Here is a 20,165-nt window from a genome sequence, read left to right on the forward strand (position 1 = left end):
GCTCATTTTTTTACTTTGAAAGGCAAATTGTGAACTTCCTGTTTGAAATAGGTCAGGGGTGTCAGTGCGAGATTTGTGGGTCTCATTGAGACGAACGTTTTGATGTTGGTTTGATCTCTGTGCGACATTCCTACTAGAAGCTAGGGCCATTTTAGTGTGTTTTTCTGTAACTAGGTGGCGCTAGAGAGCATTTTTCTCTTGTTTTTTTCATTTTATCAAATTTTTCGCCGATTCGTACGTGCGTGCCAATTTTGGTGAGTTTTTGAGCGTGTTTAGGGGGTCAAATTAAGGCAAACGCGTTGGTCAGGGAAATAATAAGAAGAAAGAAAGAAAGAAACGCAGCAGGAACAATAGGGGTCCTTGCCCTATCCTTGCTGCAGCAAGTAGGGGTCCTCGGACCCTAAAAATAAAAATTTGCTATAGACTAGTGCCAACATTTTTTTGCTCAACCATTATTTTTGCATAAATAATAGTCAAAACTTCTAGCATCTTCGTACCTTCCCAAACCAGTAGGCATCAGGGATTGGGATGTGGTCAATGCGATAGTGTCTACTGCGTCGGTTCCGGTAGAATGTGGAGGTGAGGTCCGGAAAGTTGCGGTTTAGGTCAAGATTCTGGGCGTTGGTCCGACCGTTGGTCCAACCATTCAACAAGTGACCCTGTAACATTTGCATTCAAACAACTAGAAGCATTAAAAGGTGTGAAACAGTCCAGAATGGTAATAATAATATTGGTGATGGTGGTATGTTGACATTAGTAGGAGCAGTGATTACATGAAGAAACTATTAAGCAAATTATGTGAATATTAGTCAGTAATTCAAGAAGGAACATGTTAGACTACTTTTGCTAAATCTATTGTTAACACATAGACAAGACCATATATCCGTCATGAGGAAAAATAGAAAATGGTGGCTAAAACCACTATTTCTTAATTTTTTAGGTTAGCAGAAGGTATTCAGTCCATGAACTTTCTATCCAAACAATTAAAAAGGGATTGTTGGATTTTGCAAACTGTTACATATTGTAAACATTTGTGTATATGTGGTCATATACAGTGGAAATATGACAACAGTTTGAGGTTTTACTTCTTCTTTTATACATTAAGTATAACTGAAAAGTTACTATAACACATGCAATATGCCGCATATAAATATGCAGAGTGAATTTTCATACAATGTACAGAATACTGGAAACTTCCATTAATTTTTCATTCATGTACTGTAAATCATTCAGACCAGTACATGTGTAATTCTCCATTACCAATAGGAAATTAGGCTACACAGTACATTTTAGAATTACATACATGGTCAATGTCGATCATCCTAGTTTACATTATGGGTCTCATAATGTAAGCGTTACCATACGTATAGCAGTCCTGTCTCAAATGACTGATACACAAATTTGAGCATGCACATGATCAGTCCACAGCATAGTATTCATGCAGAGTTTTTTTTTTTTTTTTAAAGAAAATGACAAAATTATGATTAAGACATGCCAACAGAAAGTTGTTGGGAAAATCATACCATACAATGCACAGTAGGATAAACATAGGTAAGAGACTTCTACTATAAACAAGCAAGAAAACTGAAGTGAAAACATGCAGAGTACATGCTGTTTTCCCACTGCCTGCTATGGTATCCAAAGTTGCTGTCATTTTTTTTAGGACTCAAATTCAGTGAAGGAACTAAATTGGTTATCTTCTGTATATTTTTTTCTAGCTATGTTGAGATCTGATTAGTTGATGACTTTGTTTGGCAGTGGGAGAACATGTCCAGGACTAGAACGACTATGTAGGCAGACAGACTGAGCAACAGGTAGGAGGTGGAAGTCTTGAGTATTCTCTTTTCTTAAAGCTTCAGTGTTTGCAAAACTCTCTACATTGCCACAATGGTGCTCCATGGTGCCCCATGTCATAACCTACAGTGCAAAAGGTCTCTGCATTAGCAGTCCTTACCAGAGAACCTTGTTCTTCCACCTCCACACCTCAAACTGAGCAGACAATAAAATGAGAGCGGATAATGGCGGTTTTGTCTTTTCCTCTGTTAACAATATTTACTTCATGGTTGGCGAGCTCCGGGTCATTGCTATCCTCTACCTCTGCGGCGGCTAGCTCATAGCCGTCAGGGTTCATGGAGGCCAGGAGATGGATGCGAGTCGTGTTGATGATGGTCTGAATTCGGTGGTTTCCCAGAATATACTCTGAACACAGGTACTGGGCCAGATACAGGATCAGCTGGCGGCCCAGAACCTCATTGCCATGCATGTTGCCCACCAACTTGATCTCTGGCTCCACTATGGTTCATGGGATGAAGCAAATGTGATTAAAGCTGCATTCACTCTGTTTTTTTGGCCACTTCAGGGCAGTGGGACAAGCTGTAAACACAATATTGACATTTTGGCAGACATTGACCAACACTATCTTTAATTAAGTCCAATATATGCAATCTTTTCATTCTATTTTAGTACCTTTTCTGTTTTTTAAGGAACTACGGCTTGTTAACTGCTACTATGTTCATTGTCACTATTTCTGTCTGTCAATGGGTGTTGGGCAGGTAGTGCGCAGTGTGTTTATCAGGACTTTTAAACTAAAAACAGTTGGAAACAAGGCTGGTGAGATCAATGTGACAGCTAGTGAGAGCAAAAGAGCAATTTAGGATTCAAGCGATAGCAGGATATAAAAACCATCAAAGCTTTGAGTTGGTTTGATTCTCTTTTTTCACATGTGTTTTCATGAACTTTCACTTCTGGCATGAGGTTGCATGAGTATCGATTTCAGACATCCAGGAGAAAGAAGAATTTTTCTAATTAGGGAATCTTGTCTGGTCTTAGCTTGCCAGAGAAAACAGCGGCATGTTATGAGTTGGGCTCAAATAAATGCTCTGAACATTGGCAGTGGATGGAAATCATGAGATGTGGAGTCATCCAGTCCAACCAAACAGTTTATACTAAATGCAGATACAAATCAATAACATTTTGTTCCTATCAAACACATCACATAAATGCTTCATGTAAAACTAAGCCAAATGTTCTGGCTTGTGGAAAAACACGGTATCACGTAGATGTCACATCATTCAAAACTCTATGACCTTACACTAATCACATTGCTTCTATGTTCAAAAGTTGGGTATTTGCTCAACACTAGATTTTAAAAAATGACGTCGGGGGTCATAAATTCAAAACAGTGAGCTAAACAATAACTAATAATTCTCTGAGGGTTTGTCACAAATCATTAGTTTCCTTTGTGTAAAACTATTGATAAGTCCAGCTTTAAACTCACACAAGCAATATTGTTAGCACTAATGTTTTCTAACTGATGAGTGGGTCCTTTCACCGTGTTTCATTATGTGCACGTCTCAGGTACAATCAGTGCTACCACCTGCAGCATGATGACAACCTCGGCTGATCTGCACTCTGCACTTACAGAATTATTTAAAGTCCCTTTTCACGTGTTGATTTCAGCTCTAAAAACTCACATCTGTCAAAGTTAAAGCTTTAGACATTTTCCCATGAAAATAATCCTTTAAATGGCTTATATGTAACTCTGTACCATTGCTTCCTCTAGAATGTGAAGATGAAGTCTCCTACTCATTTTCCACCAACCCCTGCACCACACAGCTCATTTGTGTTTGGCTCGGAAACGGATTCTGAAGAAGAAGAAGAATAGTACGAAAAACCTTACCCAGCAAGTTGACAGGTTTAGTTCTTTAGATATGTTACGTATGAAACCCCAGAGATTTAAACCCATGTTTTTGAGACTGTCATCGATATATGGCAGTTTAAAATATCATGGGGACATGTTAACAAGATAAAAAGCTTGGTTTTCACGAGAGAGAGTCTTTAATACTACTACAAGTGATAGTGGTTTAAGTTATTAGTAAGCTTCCCCCGAGCCTAGTATTTAACACTGATCTAAACAGATAAAACCAACATACTTTATTAGTGACAAAACCACATCTCTGTGGAGGTCTGTAACAACATCTGTCTCACTGCTGTTTCTGGCAAGAAGCTGTTGTCAGTAAAAGTTCTTATAACACCTCTGCATATCACCTGCACAAGACCAAAGCAATAAGCAAGTAAACTTTGTGACGTATTACTCAGATGTTTAAATGAGAAACTATCTGTAAAGTATTTCCCAATATCAGCATTATAAAGTGATAAATGTTGTGTTGTTCTCACTGCCAACGAGTCGCCAAAAAATCTGATAATGCACATTTATGGATAAGATGAGTATCAGTGCCATGTAGGTAAACCAAGAAATGACAATGAAAATGGTAAAAAAATAAAAATAAAAAATGGAAAAGCGTAACACAAATATCACATTGTGATTGTTTTACAGTGTGCTTTGTTACTCACACAGCTCATGCTGTCCCGGGTTGTTGGTGAACTCAATCACCAGCAGATCTCTGCCCTCAGTGCTGCGTCCGATGCTGTACACATGAGAGATATGGGAGCACTTGGCTGCCGTTCTCTTCAGTAAGCTGTACATCTGGGCGTTGGAGGTGTAGGTGAACTGGATGATGGTGCTGGGCTCCTCAGGAGACAGACTGGACATCGCCAGCTCCTGTCTGGCTGAAGGAGGGACACCAGGGTTTAGGTAAAGGACAGCAAAGTGCGATTTTTAACCTCGTTTGCATTGGTGCAAACAGAGCATTACAACAGTTTGACCGTTACCTTTCAGCCCTGCCAGCGGGTCGAAGCAGCCCTCTTGGTCGCTGGCAAAGAAGCGATCACAGTCCAGGAAGTAGGGCCAAGCCATCTGGATGGCCTCAAAGGCATGAGCGCAGTCCTTCCTCAGTGCCTCACATGTGCTTCGACACGGTTTGATCATCTTGTTATCCTTGCAGGGCGAGGCAAGCACCGAGCAGCCTACGAGACGGATCTCAGGGGAGCACTCCCCGTTGAGCAGACCGTGGATGACGCTGAGGAGGAGGTACTCTGCTCCTGACTCTGCATCCATGCGAGTCCGGTGGCCGAGGATGTTGGGGAATATGGTGCTGGAAGTATGGTTTAAACAGCAGGATTTAAACACAATCATTTGTCAAGAACTTAAAAACTTATTTGGGTTTTAAACAATAAGAACACAAGCCTCAAAACAAAGGCTGTGTGTGGTTAAAGGTTTTGATATGCACTGATTTCATCACTCTTATGACCCACCTAGAATATTCCAAATCATTGCAGTAGCCCAGGTTCAGCTCTGTGCACGTAGCTGACAGGAGACATACAGAAAGATGATATGTTTAAAAGAGGACAGAGTTTAATTCATTTAGTCAAGTCAAGTTACTGATACTATTTACAGGTGTTAAGCCAAAAAGCTTGATGTTAAAAATTTACCAAACAAGTTTAAATATTGTCATCAAGGCCCGACAGTGTTATTTATGATTTGCATTTAGCTGGCTGTTTTAAATATTAAGGATAAAATACACTTTAACTATCTATAATACATATTAAGGTGAAGACCCTGCAGTATCATTTATGATGTAGATTAACCAGACTAATTTTAATATTCAGCCGAGGACCCTACAGCATTATTAGTTATGGATATTAACTTGAACAAACTAAAGTTACAGCCCTACAAAAACATACAAGAAAACCCAACAAATCCAACGATTCAATCCAGGTGAGCTTTCTTTATTTTTGTGTATTTATTCATTTGTTTTTTTCTCAAAAGTCTTTCTTGCCTTGTGTTCTAATTTTTAAAAATAAAAAGTAACCATTTCTGTGGTTTAGTTTTGAAGAAGCTTTGCATTTCAGGTCAGTATTCTTCACATTTGATTTGCAGCTGTGCTCAAAGATCTTTATGCCACATCCTTAAAAGCAGATGTAGGAACAATGTCTTATCTCTGCGCTACATACAGATCCGATGGGACATTTTACAGGTTTTGGACTTCCTTTCTTACATACTTTAGAGCTTCCATGAGGAATGAGTCTGTGGTGTCGTCACTGACCTCCTGCTCAGTTTCAACCTGCCACTCACACCGTTCACTGCCTCTGGGTTGGAAATCAGTGAAAGAAGTGCTATTTTTTTTAACCATCTAACTGGAAAACTAATGACACTTGTCTGATGTATGAAGCCTCAGAAAAGCGATTTTGAGGCCCAATAAATCCTCTGGTAGGTACAGAATGAACCTGAAGCAGAGGCCTGTTGCATCTTGCTGCAGCAGCAGTTGGTATTTCCAACTGTGTGGTTTTCCAGCCCTGGAGGTCAGTTTATGACCTGCAGATTCAGCTAAGGACACACTGCACGGATGTAACATTATTTGCAGCTATTATCACTTTTTAAACTTGAAAATATAAACTCTGTTTTGTTTAATGCATGCATTTCATATTGCAAAAACAAGTGCAATAAATTATCCACATACGTTTTTCCTCATAGACGCTGTTGCTGCATCTTCCTGTGGAACAAACAAGTCACACTTTAGAGAAAACAAATCCAACGCTAGGAGGCGACATCTTCAAAAGCATGACAGAAGGCAAAGCAGGAACTGTTGTTTACTGTGATCACTGTTTGTAACAAGACTGATGTGGTTCTGGGAAGAAAAGAAAGAAGAAGAAGGAAAAGAACAGCTGGCAATTTGCCTGTTGCATGATGTTCAGTTTGCAGCATAACGAAATCAAATAGGTTTCTGCACAATCCAGATGTAGCTATAAAGTAATGAAGCTGACGAAGATTGAGAAAAATGAACTATAACAAACAATTTTCAGGTTAGTAATTATCACTGGATTGATCTTATGGGTGTTTAAATTAGGATCCGTGTTGCGCACCGTCAGAGTTCTGTTGATGGGAAACTTCGGCAGTGTCCACTTAAATCGTTCACTTTAAATCTTATTTCCATCCTTAAAAACAGTCAGCCATGCTTTTTAACTTACTGTTCACAGGTTGCAGTAAGCACATGTGTTGAAACTGAGAGCTCTTACCTAAAAACTCGTCTCCGGGATGACAAGTCTGCTGCGGGGCGCACCGACAACTTCTCGCAAAGAAAAGGAACAGCAGCGAAACTCCTAAATGCATGTTGTAGTGCAGCAGGCTGTGTGTGTGATGTGGCAGTGTGAGTGTGTCTGCTGCTGCTGCTGCTGCTGCGTCTCTGTCTTCTCAGGCTGGATGATAATTACCACCCACAGCACGGAAACCTCCTTCCTTTGTCTGCGCGGAGCATCCCTGACCCGAAAAGCGGAGCCAGGAGTATGGCTCAACGCTGCGCCGATCATATTTCACTGTGTGTGTGTGTGTGTGTGTGTGTGTAGAGGGGCACGAGGAAGAAACGTGGCTTGTGGGGGTGGGAATGAAAGAAGTTGGGTTATTTGACACAATAGAGCTACAGAGGATGTTCACCAATTAAATGCAAGAATAGATTTTTTTTTTTTTGCACCATTAATGTGTCTGTGAAACTTCATCAACGTCGATCTTCTCGCTTTTGTGTTCTTAAAATAGGAAGCTATTATGTGGATTTATAATAGAGATCCCTCCAGAGGGGCCACAGGATCCCAAAATAAGTCTGAGGGGGTCACAAAAGTAGTTATAGAGGTAAAAATGTGGTGTAGAAAATCTTGCATCTGAGTTTTGTCTTTATTTTTTCTTTCTTTCTTTCTTTTTTTGTAAAATGCTGAACCCCCATCCTTATGAGTCCTTGAAGTGAGACCAATCTGAAATACTGAAAAGCAAAAAAAATTCACAAACGGTAATATCATGTGAGGCCACAAGTTAAACAAGTTTGAAATCACCTCTGATTAATGCAAAAAAGAGAGAAGAAAATAATAATAATTAAGGGACCTACCTCCATCAGTTCACCAAACACGTCTATTTTTTAAAAATCTACATTTTAAAAAGTAAACATGAAATATAATGATATAATAGTAACAAGCTGAACTGATATTTAGAAACAACATTTTGTTAAACAATCAGAATAAAACTTTGCTAGTTATTGAGTGTGACATATTCTGTTCTTTCCAAGTTTTGCTACCAATTAAACGTTTTAGCAGGTTTTATCTATTTAGATTAAAAATTGCAATAGATTTACCTTTGAATATGAATTACTGCTTTTATGTTACTTCTTTTTTTTTCCTTTGTAATTATTTTAAGGGCCTGATAATACCGTTTTGGGAAGAAGAAAAAAAAAAAAAAAAAGCAAATAACAAGAAAAAATAAAAAAAAAAAAAAAAAGAAAAAAAAATAAAAATAAAAAAAGGAAAAAAAAAGAATAGACAAACCCAGACAAACCCAAACAAAAATTTGAAAGGGTGGGGTGAACTAGTTAAAATGTTGATAAGTGCATCAACTTAATAGTGTGTGTAATTAAAACTAAAATTAAGTTGAAGTAAGTTAATTAAATCAGCTTCATAAATTGATTTTTCTTCAATCCAATCTCTTTCTCCATTTTAACAAGCCTGAAGAATTTCTGATGGTTAACACGAACAATTAAAAATAGCCTTGATTGATGAAAAGCTATTTTCCTTTAACTCTAAGTTGCATGTTGGTTGGATTCAGTTTTATTCAAAATTGTCCTAACTCAAAAAAACTAATTCAAATTGTTGTGGGGGTTTGTTTTTTTTGGGACCCTAATTTTTTTAGAGTGTACAGCATAAAAATATTCCCAGACCTGTAATGATGTTTTACACATACGTAGCAGACTGTGTGTCTGTGGCAGTGGAGTTTATTTTTAATATGTGTTCTCGCTGTGATATAACATCTTCACACCAGTTTTTTTTTTTGTTTTTTTTTACACTCTACTGGCACTGACACAAACATGAACAACAGCTCCAAAACAGTCATCTGAATAAGCATTTTTTCCAGTTTGCCTCTGACACTTAAAGACCACTTTTTGGACATATTCAGTGTTACAGCACTTCAGCGATACATTTACACCGATGACGGCAGCAAACACGGTGCTGTGGGTTTTTTTCATATGGTGCGTCCTTGGCAATGCCTCAGCAGGCGAAACTGACGAGAGCCCTGTGGGGAAACAATAGCAGTTTGCAGAGTCTGAAAAGGCCTTTGGCAGACATCAGAGGTGAGCGCGGTCTCATTGAGTCAACAATGTCATGTGTCCTTCACAGTCCTTCCAGCTGGAAATACTGTGGCGTAAACACTCCCATGGTCCAGCTCAAGGCATGGACTTCTTTCCCTTTGCTGATCTTTTACACTTTAAAGACCTTGACCTTTGACCTTCCTGCAGAAGAGATGAATCATTTAAAAAACTAGCCCATCAGGCTCAGGTGATCCTGGCGACACAGTTGTCATCTGTGGTGTCCAACGTGCTGCTCGTGCTGTGGACGGACATGAAGTACTGATCTTTTCTCACAAATCGGCTGATGACGCCAACCAGCACCTTCCTGTACTGCTGACGAAGAAGACAGTACACAAATGGGTCGCTGGAGGCCTTGGCATAGAACAGACATTTGGTGGCGATGCCCCAGTAGCGGGGGATGTGCACAGACGGCAGCAACTCCACCAACCTGCAGCACAAACACAAGCAGAAAAAGTCAGCTCTACATTGGGTACAAATTATAGACAAACACAAAAGGGATCTCTTGTCTGCTGCGCTTCCTGAGGTTTCCTCCACTTTGCCCCTGTAAGAGGGATTTGGGGGTTTTGCTTTTCAAATTGAGGGTTTAAGGCCACATAGGCCCTCGTGATTTGTTATTTTGGGCTCTATGAATAAAACTGAATTAAAGTCCTCCTCCAGTCACTGATTTAATCCCTAAAAACTAATCTCTGTGTATCAAAGTTACATATTTATAAGTTTTTTTCCCCCAGAAAATTAATCCTCTCTTGCCACAAAAAGGATTAGATGTAACTCTGCACTGTTGGATCTATGACGGCCCTGCTGTTCTTTGCATCCATCCCGCCTTGCGAGCTGCAGCTCAAGCACACCAGCTCACCTACAACTCTTCTCACAACCCTGTAAAAGTACTTTGTACTACACAGTGCCAAGTTGTAATAATGGAGTCATTTATCATGTTCATGTTCAAACTGGAAACTTGTAGGATTTCCATTCATTTGAAAACCCAGAAGTTTGAATCAATGCTTGAGACTGTCATCAGTACACTGCGGTTTCATGGTGGAAATTCTCAGCCATGGTGTTGACTACTTATTTCCCCCATATTATGTTTTCCAGCATATAAAAAAACCCCAACATTTAGGCATGTTAATGAGGTAGAAACTAGATTTTCCGCAAAACTGGGTCTTGTATTTGTACAGTGGAAGAAACATGGCTTGTGGTGATGGAAAAGAAAGTTAAAAAAGTTAATTTCTGTGTTTAGTTCGACAAAATAGAGCTGCAGAAACTGCTCAGCAATTAAATGCAAGAAGAGATTTTTGCACCACTAGTGCATCTGTGAGACTTAATCATCGATATTTTCACTTTTGCTCTCTTAAAGCATACACTTTTCAAGTTACTTTCCACCTGTTAGCTCCTGCATAGACATAATAATATGATCAGTCTCATGCAATCTACTGCAATATCCTTGCAAAAGAGTGTCACCTCATTAAAGCCTATTATGATGATGCAGAGTTAGAGAAGTGATGGCTCAACTTGACAGTGGATTCAGAGGTTCGTGTTGTTCTTGTATCTTTACACTGAAGCAATTTATCACAGAATTGAAACTACAGATTCAACAGCACTGGACATTAGACATGTCATTGCAGTTTGTCTTTGTGTTACTCATTTCTTAACCACCTGTATGACCTTGTGTCTAGTGTCTGTGGACTCCGTGTCTGGGACATGATAAAAAGTGCAGGGTCAGCATAAACTTAGTGTGTTACCTTGTTATTACATAGGGTGAAAAGCAGAGGATGAAGGAACCAATAAAGACGCAAATCTTTTTAGCAGCACGTTGCCTTCTCTTCTTCTGTTGGGCCAGACATCTCTCCTTCACACTGACAGACAAGACACAGAGAGATTAATTCATGTGCGACATTAATTATTGATAAATCCTGTATATTAACTATTTAGATTATTACAAAGCAGCTCTGTGCACAATGAGTCCAGAGTTTTCTCCAGCTCTCAAAAAAATCATCAGACAGTTATCAGTAAAAAAAATGTTCAGGGTCTACATCTCCATTATACTCTACCTGGGGTGAATATCCACCAGCAGGAGCAGAGTCTGCACCGTAATCACATCGATCCTCTTGCAGTGCGACCTGGCCACTCTCAGAACTTTCAGGTAGGCGAAGCACAGCACCAGGAGGCAGAGCGCGAAGCTGCTGCAGTGGAACAGCGCCGTGAAAGTCGTATAGGCGGTCAGCTGCGACGCCTCCTCCGCGTCCAGGTGCACCGTGCACGACGCGTAAGTGTGGCTGTAGCCTCCCCAGTCCATCATGAGCTGGGTCAGGGAGAAAGTCAGAGAGTGCAGCCAGGAGTAGGCCACGATGAGAAAGGCGTCCCTGTAGCGCATCTTGCTGGAGTAACTCAGAGGAAACACCACCGCTATCCACCTGTCCATGCTCAGCGCGGCCATGCTCAACATGGCATTAGTGGTGATGAAAGTCTCAGAGAAGCTCACGGCGCTGCAGAACAAGTCCCCGAATGGCTTTGCGCTCTTGGCCACCCCGAGGAAAGTGGCGGGCATGTTGATGACAGTGAGGAGGATGTTGGAGAAGGACAGGTTTAGGACGAAGATTCCCGGCACGTGAGCTCTCAACTCGGCGCTCTGGGTGAAACATAGCAGCACTGACAAGTTGGTCAGCAGCGAGACGACAGAAATGACCACGATGGACACTTCCAGGAGGAACTCCGGTATGCTCATCTCTCGAGTTCCGGCTTTAGCAGATTTGGAGAGGATGCCGTGGAGATCCCGCCATGCTCTCTGCTCTTACCCCCCACCAGCTGGGATGGACGGTTCACTGCCACATGCCAAACAGGAGCTTGTGCGCATCAGACGCGCAGAGACGGAGAAAGAGAGCTGTCCGGTGCTGAAATGCCCTAAAGAACCTTCCTGTCAGTCTTTAAGTTGCTTAAAACATCCAGAATTACTCTTAATGTTGTTCTAATTTCTCCAGTAATTGCACTTGTCTAAACCAAAGTGAAAAAGCACTTGATGACTTGTGGTTACCAAGTGGTCTCTCTGTGTTTACTCTCGATCATGCGCACTATCCAGCGCCTCCTTCTCTCTCTCTCTCTAGCTGGCGATGCCGTGCGCCCTGCACGTGCAGCCGGTAGCTGGCTCATGTGACGCTTGAACAATATTCATGCGAGCAGGAGTTAATATGAGAGATGGGGTTGTCATGGATTTTTGCGCACTAGTTTCCTGTTATATCCCAAAAAGATGAGCTGTGTCATTTTTGCAAATAAAACCTGCGTAATGACTGTGAAAAGGTGCTCGTTGGAGGAGCTGCTGCGTAAAATTTGAGATCTCTTGCAGTGTGTGTTTGCAGTTGTGTGTGAGGCAGTTACTGTTTGTGTTATTTCTTTTACAAACAGCATTTATTGCCTCTAAAACACCCTCTAGAAGCGCATAGCCACAGTTAAGTGGTGACCACAGTGACAGATTTAGTACAACCCACCAAAAACATCAGGTGAAACACACACCACATGCTACACACATCCACAGATTCACTCATCTCCATAGCAACACCAAATCTCTGGTGGCTTTATCACTCTTTGAACTTCATCTCACTTAGCACTGATTTGTGTTGATCTCCCTTCAAACGTGCCTGTAAGAAACCATTTGCCAGAACGCGTTCATTTAAACACACTTCTTGAACATATCACACACTGTGTTAGGCAGAATACACGTTACAAAGGCAGGTTGGAGGGCGTAAGGAGCAGGGGAGGGGGGGGAATTAGGAGAAGAAGAAGGGAACATAAAAGGCTCAGAGGAAAATGGATTAAAGGGGAAGGAAGGACATGTGCAGGACAGATGGTTGACGGTTAACCTACACGTTGCATAGAATATCTCACAGGCAGCTATGTTGGTTTCAGGTGTTAAATCGTTTTCTTAACCCTCCCTGAACTGTAGCTCAAATGGATTTTAATTATGATAATGAAAATACTTTGAAAAACTGGTAACACAATTTTCTTTGGGGGGGATGCTCCATGTATGAATTCTCTATGAAGGATTAAATAAAAAGAACTCAGATCAAGAAAGAACAAAATATACATGAATTCACTGCACCATGATTCAACAAAAAACACATGTCAAGAGGACAGTTTCTTTTGCATTGTGATAAGAATTTCACACATTGGCTCTTAGAAGCTGTTGATTTTGTTCTCATTTTTGTTTTTGCATGGTTGAAGCGTCTCCATCTCAGTAAAGAAAAAAACATCCAATAAAAGCCAATAACAGTGGTTTAAACACAGCGCTTCACTTTGTTTTCTGCCTCGTGATTTGATATTAAAATCGCCTGCATCATTTCTGCGACAACAAACGTCTCATATTAACAGTAAATGCATACAAAGAGAGGAAATACATCCAACAATGTGACTTGTATTTCTCTTTATGTCTCTGTTTGCTTTGCTTTTATTTTTTAATCTTCCACAGCTTTAACCTCTGCAAGCATGATGTGTAAAGAACGTGTGGGCAGCTTTTCTTTTTTTTTTTGCCCTCAGTATGTACACAAATTATACACTGTCTGTTGTCTATTGGCTGCATTGTGGGCTGTGTTTCTTTTTTTTTTTCCTCCTCTCGCTCCCCAGATGTTGTTTATCCCCACTATCCCCAAAGGCTACTATTATATTTAGTCATTAACAGGTTCCAAGAATTTACAGTATAAGCAGTAATCCCCCCAATCTACTTCCCCCTTTTTAAAAAAAAATGTTGTCATCCTGCTATCCTCTGTGGAACTGCTAGCCATGTTCACTGTATAGTCCATTGCTGAGAAGGGAAAAAAAAAAAAAAAGCCCCTTTGTTGATAAGAAGGAGAAAGCGAGAGGGGAGGAAAAAAGAAAAAAAAGGGGAAGAGAGGGAATGAGAAATCACCCGTTAGCCAGAAGGAACCCTCTTAGTGATCACGTGTTTTCTCTGGGTTCCCGGGGCTGGAGAGGTTGTTATGCAAGCAACAGAATGCTGATGGCAGGAGCACTTAAGAAGTCCTGTTAGCAGAAAAAAAAGGGGTCCATCTGACTCACCCCTGAGCCACTGCCTCTGGCTGTATGACTATGTATATGCTGCTGTGCCGACCATTACATAACATGGCAGTTCCCACGGTCGGCAACACAATATGGAGCTCTCTCATCACCTTAAGTTCGCCTTTATTCCTCTCCCTTCAGGCTAGAAAATGATTTTAGTGTCTGTCCACCAGTCCGTGCATCCATCTGCTCATCCATTCCTCACTGCTGCACGCAAGTCGACCTCGGTTCTCCCGAGGCCTGGTTCCCCTGCAGGTGAATTTTGTCTATTTTAACAAGAAAAACCACACATAAATACATGCTTATTCCAACTGCATGTGCCCTGAGTGCGGCTCTTTACTACTACTGAAGGCTGTTGGTAACTGAGAGAGGAGGGTTGCCCATTTCTGGCAGCTTTGACCCTGATCTGTCTGCTCTATTAAATTCACTTCTCCACTAGAAAGAGCAGAGAGGGAAAGCATTTTGCTGAGGTGTTGCTACCATGGCCCCTCCATTGCAATAGCTGTCCGGCGCTGATGGTGACGATCATCAGAGGAGAACAAGAGATGCGACATGAGGAAAGAGAGAAAGAATGGAAACAAATGTGGTGGGTGAGCATTTGTGGAGGTCTGGGTGGATGAATAGGTCTCAGCCCTTTGAGCTACAGAGAAAATGCACAGAAATGCTAACCAACACAGACACTCACATGTCCAGACACACATATAGATTCACTTTCATCCACGCTCTGTGTCACTCTCTTCCCCTCCCTTCCTCTCTCTCTCTCTCCCTTTATTCCACTCTTGGTCATGTGCTCGCAGTATGGGAGGCTGACTGAGTGTGTGCAAATGCATGATGCAGATAATGGTGACACTTTCTTATGCTTGATAACGTGAACAATGCACTCTCAGAGGAGTGAAACCTCTTCTGGGGGAAATGTAGCTGATGATGGGGACACGAGATCTGGGCAAACGGGAATTTTTCACTTTCAGCATGCATGACAAAAAAAAATATATGATAAATTCCATTAATATTACCAACATTATGTGTGTGTTTGTTGTGCTCATATCTTCCCTCCTCTTATTTCTCTTGACACATGAGCATGAACAATAACGCAGCACCAACATAATCAGCAAGTTCAAGGTGTTGACCTCAGCTCTGAAATTACAGACAAAAGACAAGTCTTTAGCAGAACTTAAGACTTTTTGTCTTGTGTCATTGACCCTCACACATCCTCTGTAACTGTTTATATAATCAGGAAAGTGTTTTAGATTGCCAATGTACAAAACAAATACACTGAATAAAAATATATGTGCACCATGCAAATGGTTTTCTTTTCTGACTCAGGAAGTCTTGTTTCTGGTGTTCTGTTCAGAAAAATGTTACATTTGGCCAATTTGCAGGAATCATGTCTGAGATGTTTGATGACAAAATCTCCTCTCTTTAGTTAATCCACACCATAGTTAGGTGTAGCTTTAAAGGACAATGATCAGAGCACACTGTAACTCCTTTGAATTAGTGACTATAAAATGCCACCTGAAAATGCAGCTTTATTCAAATGACTTGATGCCACAAATAACAAGAGAAGGCTGAGAATGTGCTGTTGGCTGTTGGATGCTGCATGTCAGTTAAGGTTGCATGCAAGCATTAAAATATCCACAACTCCACCCTTTGTCCTCTAAGAAACCTCTTGATTGACGCGTCCGACAACATGATCCTGTCCCCCAATGTGTTCCTCAACTTCGCCAGGAGTTCTTTCTCACTTCTGGAATGAGTGGGACAACATTCCTCAAGCCAGCGTCAACAAACCACATTAACTCTCTACATCACAGAAGTGTGACTCACGATCAAATTGTGATTTCTGCAACACCACTCTCAAGCTTCCCAATATCATTTCCAGTATCGTGCATACCTGGTTGTTTCGTGAATACCAGTCTGTTTTAGAGATGCCATGCGGTGGAACAACACATATTTACCCCCCTCTGTTAAAAAAAAAGAAAAGAATTCCATGTATGGCCACAGAACAAGAATTGGTCTCATTACCTAATGTACACACTAATAAATATATTTGCACTTTACATTGTTTTTGTGTGCAAATAAATTGTTTGCATGCATTTGTGTTTATCTAAATGATGTATTTAAGGACAATAATTTGGGTTGAGCTGATCTTGTTCAACTCCATCACTGCAGTTTGGACAGCATTTTGCAAAGATGTCTTGCTCTGCACCAGACTGTTAACCTAAAGGGAAAAACAGGCTGATGGATCCACCAGCCAATCAGCATGGTTTCTTTAAATCCCATGACTAGTGGGAAAAATACGTCTTGTCATCAAGCCAGAAACAGTGTTGTTTTTGTTTCTGACAAATTAAAATATCCCTTCTGTTGACTGTCCACTGGGCTCAAAGCGTGGTTGCTATTCTCTTAGCAATCCAGCGACAGTTTGTTTCTTTTAGATATGATAATTCTGTTTAATTCCCAGACCATTCGAGAACATATGGTTCCCCTCTTTCTTGTAATCCAAGATAACAGTTCCTGTGTTCCTTGGCTGACTTGTTTATTTTCACAAATCTACACTCCAGATGTCTCCCTTCTGGCCATGTCGAAAGCAGACCTCTGGACGCAGTATATTAAAAACCTCCTTACTTTGCATCTTGTGAACTACATGCATGACCACCATCTCACCACCACCTACGATGCTTCTCAGCGTACAACTCCAGCAAAATCTGCCAGACGGGCAAACACAGCAACAGCTAAATATTCAAAACAAGAGGAATCTTTTTCAGCTATGATACAAAATGCTTGTTTCGTCGAGGTCGCCAAGTTTTACCCACAGAACTCTGGGCCTCTAGATCGGGCACAGCAGGCACTATTCTCATTAAAAGATTTAGCCAACTATACAGCTACAGCACGAGGCAATTACCATGTTTCTTCAAAAACACAAAGACTGGTTACAAGCATAAACACGCCCACGGTGAATTCACCAACACATACTCTTACAGTAATATCGCTTATGTGAGAGCGCACACTCACGCCCACGCAGAGGTCACCAGATGAGGAAATGTAGCTGAATTATTCAAAATCCAGAGAAATGCTTGTGTAAGAGAAGAACAGGGGGATGAAGGGAAAAAAAGCTGCAGACTGGATTTATAAAGAAAGAGAGACAGACAGAGTATGAGAGAGAGGAGCAGAATGCATGAGTCAGCAGTCTGCCAGAAACAGGGAGTTGAGAGACAGAGGAAAGGCTCACAGGATTTAGCTATCACTGGAGCTCTGACAAAAGAATTTCTGGGCTCACTTTACAGTGTGACTGTCTGTGTGTGTATATTTGTATTGCTCATGTTGTGGGGACCTAAATCTCATTACGCTGTCACATTTTGCAGACTCGCCTCCATTTTGGTGTCTAAAAGCAAGTTTCCATTAGAAAAATCATTAAATTTTGGGATGAAAACTTGGTTTCAAGCTGGTTAAGATTTGGATAAATGGGGTTCAGGCAAATAGAAGTTTTGGTTGAAGTCTCTGACACATGAATGTAAGTCAACGTTATGTCCTCTGAAGTGATAAAAACACTGTGCAGTCTGTGTTTGTCCCATTTCTCAGCCGTCTTATTCTGAGGAATGTACATAAAACCGTAGCAAAGCGCCGGCTTCGATCTCTGTTTTGCAAGAATTTGCTCAACAGTTTGACTCTGAGCATGCTTGAAATTCTTTAATCTCAAAACAATGATTTCTGGGGAAAAACTTCTTGTTCACAGTCTTGCCAAGAGTTGGATGAGAAGGTCGATAGGATGTTTGTGCACAAGTGCTGGACTACAGCCGGCAGGCAGTTAGCTGCATAAAGACGAAGCAGGTGGAGAGCAAACCGAAATCTGTCTTAAGTTTCCTCCTGGTCCTCAACCTCACTATTTAACACGCTAATGTGAACACAAACAGAAAACTAAAAAGGATAACATGTGGTTTTATTGGAAGTTATTTGCTGTGTTTCTTGGCAACCAGCAACTTAATAGACTCTCTGCTTGTGGTCTGGCAACACGATGTTGGCAAAACTGTGATTGTTGGTCACCAAGAAATAGATACAGCATGTGACTCTTCTTTAAAGCAGCCATAAGCATCTTTTTATAATAACAATGTACAATTATGTAAAGAAAATGTGGAAGGTGGCTCATATGGCTGACTTTTCAAGCATTACGGCCAAAATCTGCAGCTCCTCTTCACTGCGCAGTTTTCAGTTTATTCTGAACACTTTCAAGGAGCCATTCTCAGGCTGTTTTAAGTCAAATAGTTAAAAAAAAATACCACTTCTGTACATTACCTGTTCAGCATGAAACGGTACACAAATACAAGGGGATGTAACATAAAGGAGGATTTAGTAACTATACCACCAGATATCTGCTTCAGGAGTTGGTACCAACAACAGTTAATATTGTGTATGCATCATAGTAAGAGTGAAATTGCAGAGACTGCCAAGAAGAATTGAAGTATCTTGGGATCTTGCTCATGAGTGTCGAGAAAATGGAGCATGAGCTGGACAGATGGATCGGTGCCTCCTCTGCAGTAATGTGGGAATTGTACCAGACTGTCGTGGTGAAGAGGGAGCTGAGCCAGAAGGCAAAGCTCTCGATTTACTAGTCACTCTATGTTCCAACCCTCCCTAATGGCCATGAGCTTTGGGTGGTGACTGAATGAGGTCATGGTTACAAGCAGCAGAAATGAGTTACCTTCGTATAGCGGTCGGATGTGGACCTCGGACATCCAGAGGGAGCTCGGCGTAGAGTGGAACCAGCTGAGGTGGTGCAGGCATCTGATTACGATGGCGCTATGGCATAGGTAGAAACAGAATTTACTGGAGGGATTACATATCTTATCTGGCCTGGGAACGCCTCTAGGATCCAGGACGAACAGGGAAGCGTTGCTGAGGAGAAGGGTTGCCTGGAATGACCTGCTCAACCACAACAACCCATATTAGCGGAAAAAACTGGATGGCTAGATAGATGGATGTGAAGGACAAAGGTTTTTGAAAATCAAAAATCCATTTGATATCCTTTTTAAGGCTTGGTTTTAAAATAATTCATGTCAATTTTGTTGAAGATTAACAAACTTCAAAATGGCGGAAATTGGTTTCCTTGAATTCCAGTTTTGTTAGGACCTCATTCTTTAAAATTGGATATATGGTTCAAATGTTACATCCACCAACACACCTTGAACTTCAACCCATTGGTGGCATTAGAGAATTCAAGGCACAGAACCAGAAAAAAAGAAACATACGGTCCAAGGGGCTGCCGTAAACTCTAAAGACAGACAAACAAAGAAGATAAAGAAGAAGGAGATGCATAACAAACAATAAAAACATTATGGGTGCCTACGCAAAAGAACAGAAAGAAAGATTTTTATTCTCCCTTGGTTGTTTGACCCTGTAAGCCCTTCCTTTTTTTTGTTTTTATTTTTCAACTAAAACCCTGCTGTAAATTCTGTCAAAGGACATAGAGCAAGCAAAAGACATGACCAGAGAATCATCCACTGTCTCACTTCAGTCCAGTAACAACTATGAAATGACTGTGAGTATTTCCAGAGAAAAACTCCACAAAAAAAATAGGTCATACTTCGCCAGGAATGCCTGGAATCCCAGCCCTCATTAAAACTTCAAAAACTATGCGGCCTTCGGAAAACATATAATATTCTGAGGTGTCTTAAAGTGGCTGTCATTACGCACAGACATAGACTAAGCTTACATACACGGCTTTGCACATGGGTGTAACATAAAATAATTTATCACATTTGGGGGAGAAGGAGGAAGCCGGGTGCAGATTTCAGCCAAAATACTCTGCACAACAACACATGGATGTACTTAGCTGTTTTTTTCTAAGACTAATTGTCCAGTTGTGGAGGCTCACTGTTTGAGAGATGTGGCCTTAAGCTCTGTTTTACTCTTCGCTGGGGCAGTGTGAGGGTACGTGTGGGAGGTGGGTTGAAAGACTTAATGATTTTGTCTACAAAGGTCTGCTCGCTTTGTCCCCTTCTCTTCTTACACCAAGTTGCCCTCGGTACTTCTGATCGGTACACCAGTGAGTCACACAGTGAGAGTCAGATCCGAGACAGATGGAAGTAGTTAGGGCCTATACTACTGTAACGC

The 20,165-nt window shown here is 41.0% G+C and overlaps 2 protein-coding genes across 2 annotated transcripts in view; both read right to left on the bottom strand.

Moving 5' to 3' along the window:
- cpz (carboxypeptidase Z) overlaps positions 1-7,137 on the bottom strand; it is an 11,019-nt gene extending 3,882 nt beyond the window's left edge. Inside the window, exons 1-7 of the mRNA XM_008277928.1 lie at positions 6,916-7,137; positions 6,360-6,392; positions 5,155-5,206; positions 4,672-4,994; positions 4,354-4,569; positions 2,057-2,292; positions 498-659 (exon numbers count right to left, since the gene is read on the bottom strand). Of these exons, the coding sequence (XP_008276150.1) occupies positions 498-659; positions 2,057-2,292; positions 4,354-4,569; positions 4,672-4,994; positions 5,155-5,206; positions 6,360-6,392; positions 6,916-7,009 (1,116 nt within the window). The 5' untranslated portion in view covers positions 7,010-7,137. The remainder of the gene's footprint in view (positions 1-497; positions 660-2,056; positions 2,293-4,353; positions 4,570-4,671; positions 4,995-5,154; positions 5,207-6,359; positions 6,393-6,915) is intronic.
- Positions 7,138-9,206: 2,069 nt separating this feature from the next.
- Positions 9,207-11,742, bottom strand: gpr78a (G protein-coupled receptor 78a). The gene is made up of 3 exons (XM_008277929.1): positions 11,069-11,742; positions 10,760-10,873; positions 9,207-9,450 (listed from the first exon to the last, which is right to left on the bottom strand). The coding sequence occupies exons 1-3, from the start codon at positions 11,740-11,742 to the stop codon at positions 9,207-9,209; spliced, it is 1,032 nt and encodes a 343-aa protein (XP_008276151.1).
- Positions 11,743-20,165: the final 8,423 nt, after the last annotated feature.

The sequence above is a fragment of the Stegastes partitus genome, unplaced genomic scaffold (assembly GCF_000690725.1).
Source record: "Stegastes partitus isolate 25-593 unplaced genomic scaffold, Stegastes_partitus-1.0.2 Scaffold110, whole genome shotgun sequence".
Taxonomy (NCBI): Eukaryota; Metazoa; Chordata; class Actinopteri; family Pomacentridae; genus Stegastes; species Stegastes partitus.

Coding starts and splice junctions, on each gene's coding strand:
- gpr78a (XM_008277929.1), bottom strand. CDS start 11,742: ATGAGCATACCGGAGTTCCTCCTGGAAGTGTCCATCGTGGTCATTTCT. Junction 10,874..11,068: donor CTGGTGGATATTCACCCCAG/GTAGAGTATAAT, acceptor CTTGTCTGTCAG/TGTGAAGGAGAGATGTCTGG. Junction 9,451..10,759: donor TCACCCTATGTAATAACAAG/GTAACACACTAA, acceptor TTTGTGCTGCAG/GTTGGTGGAGTTGCTGCCGT.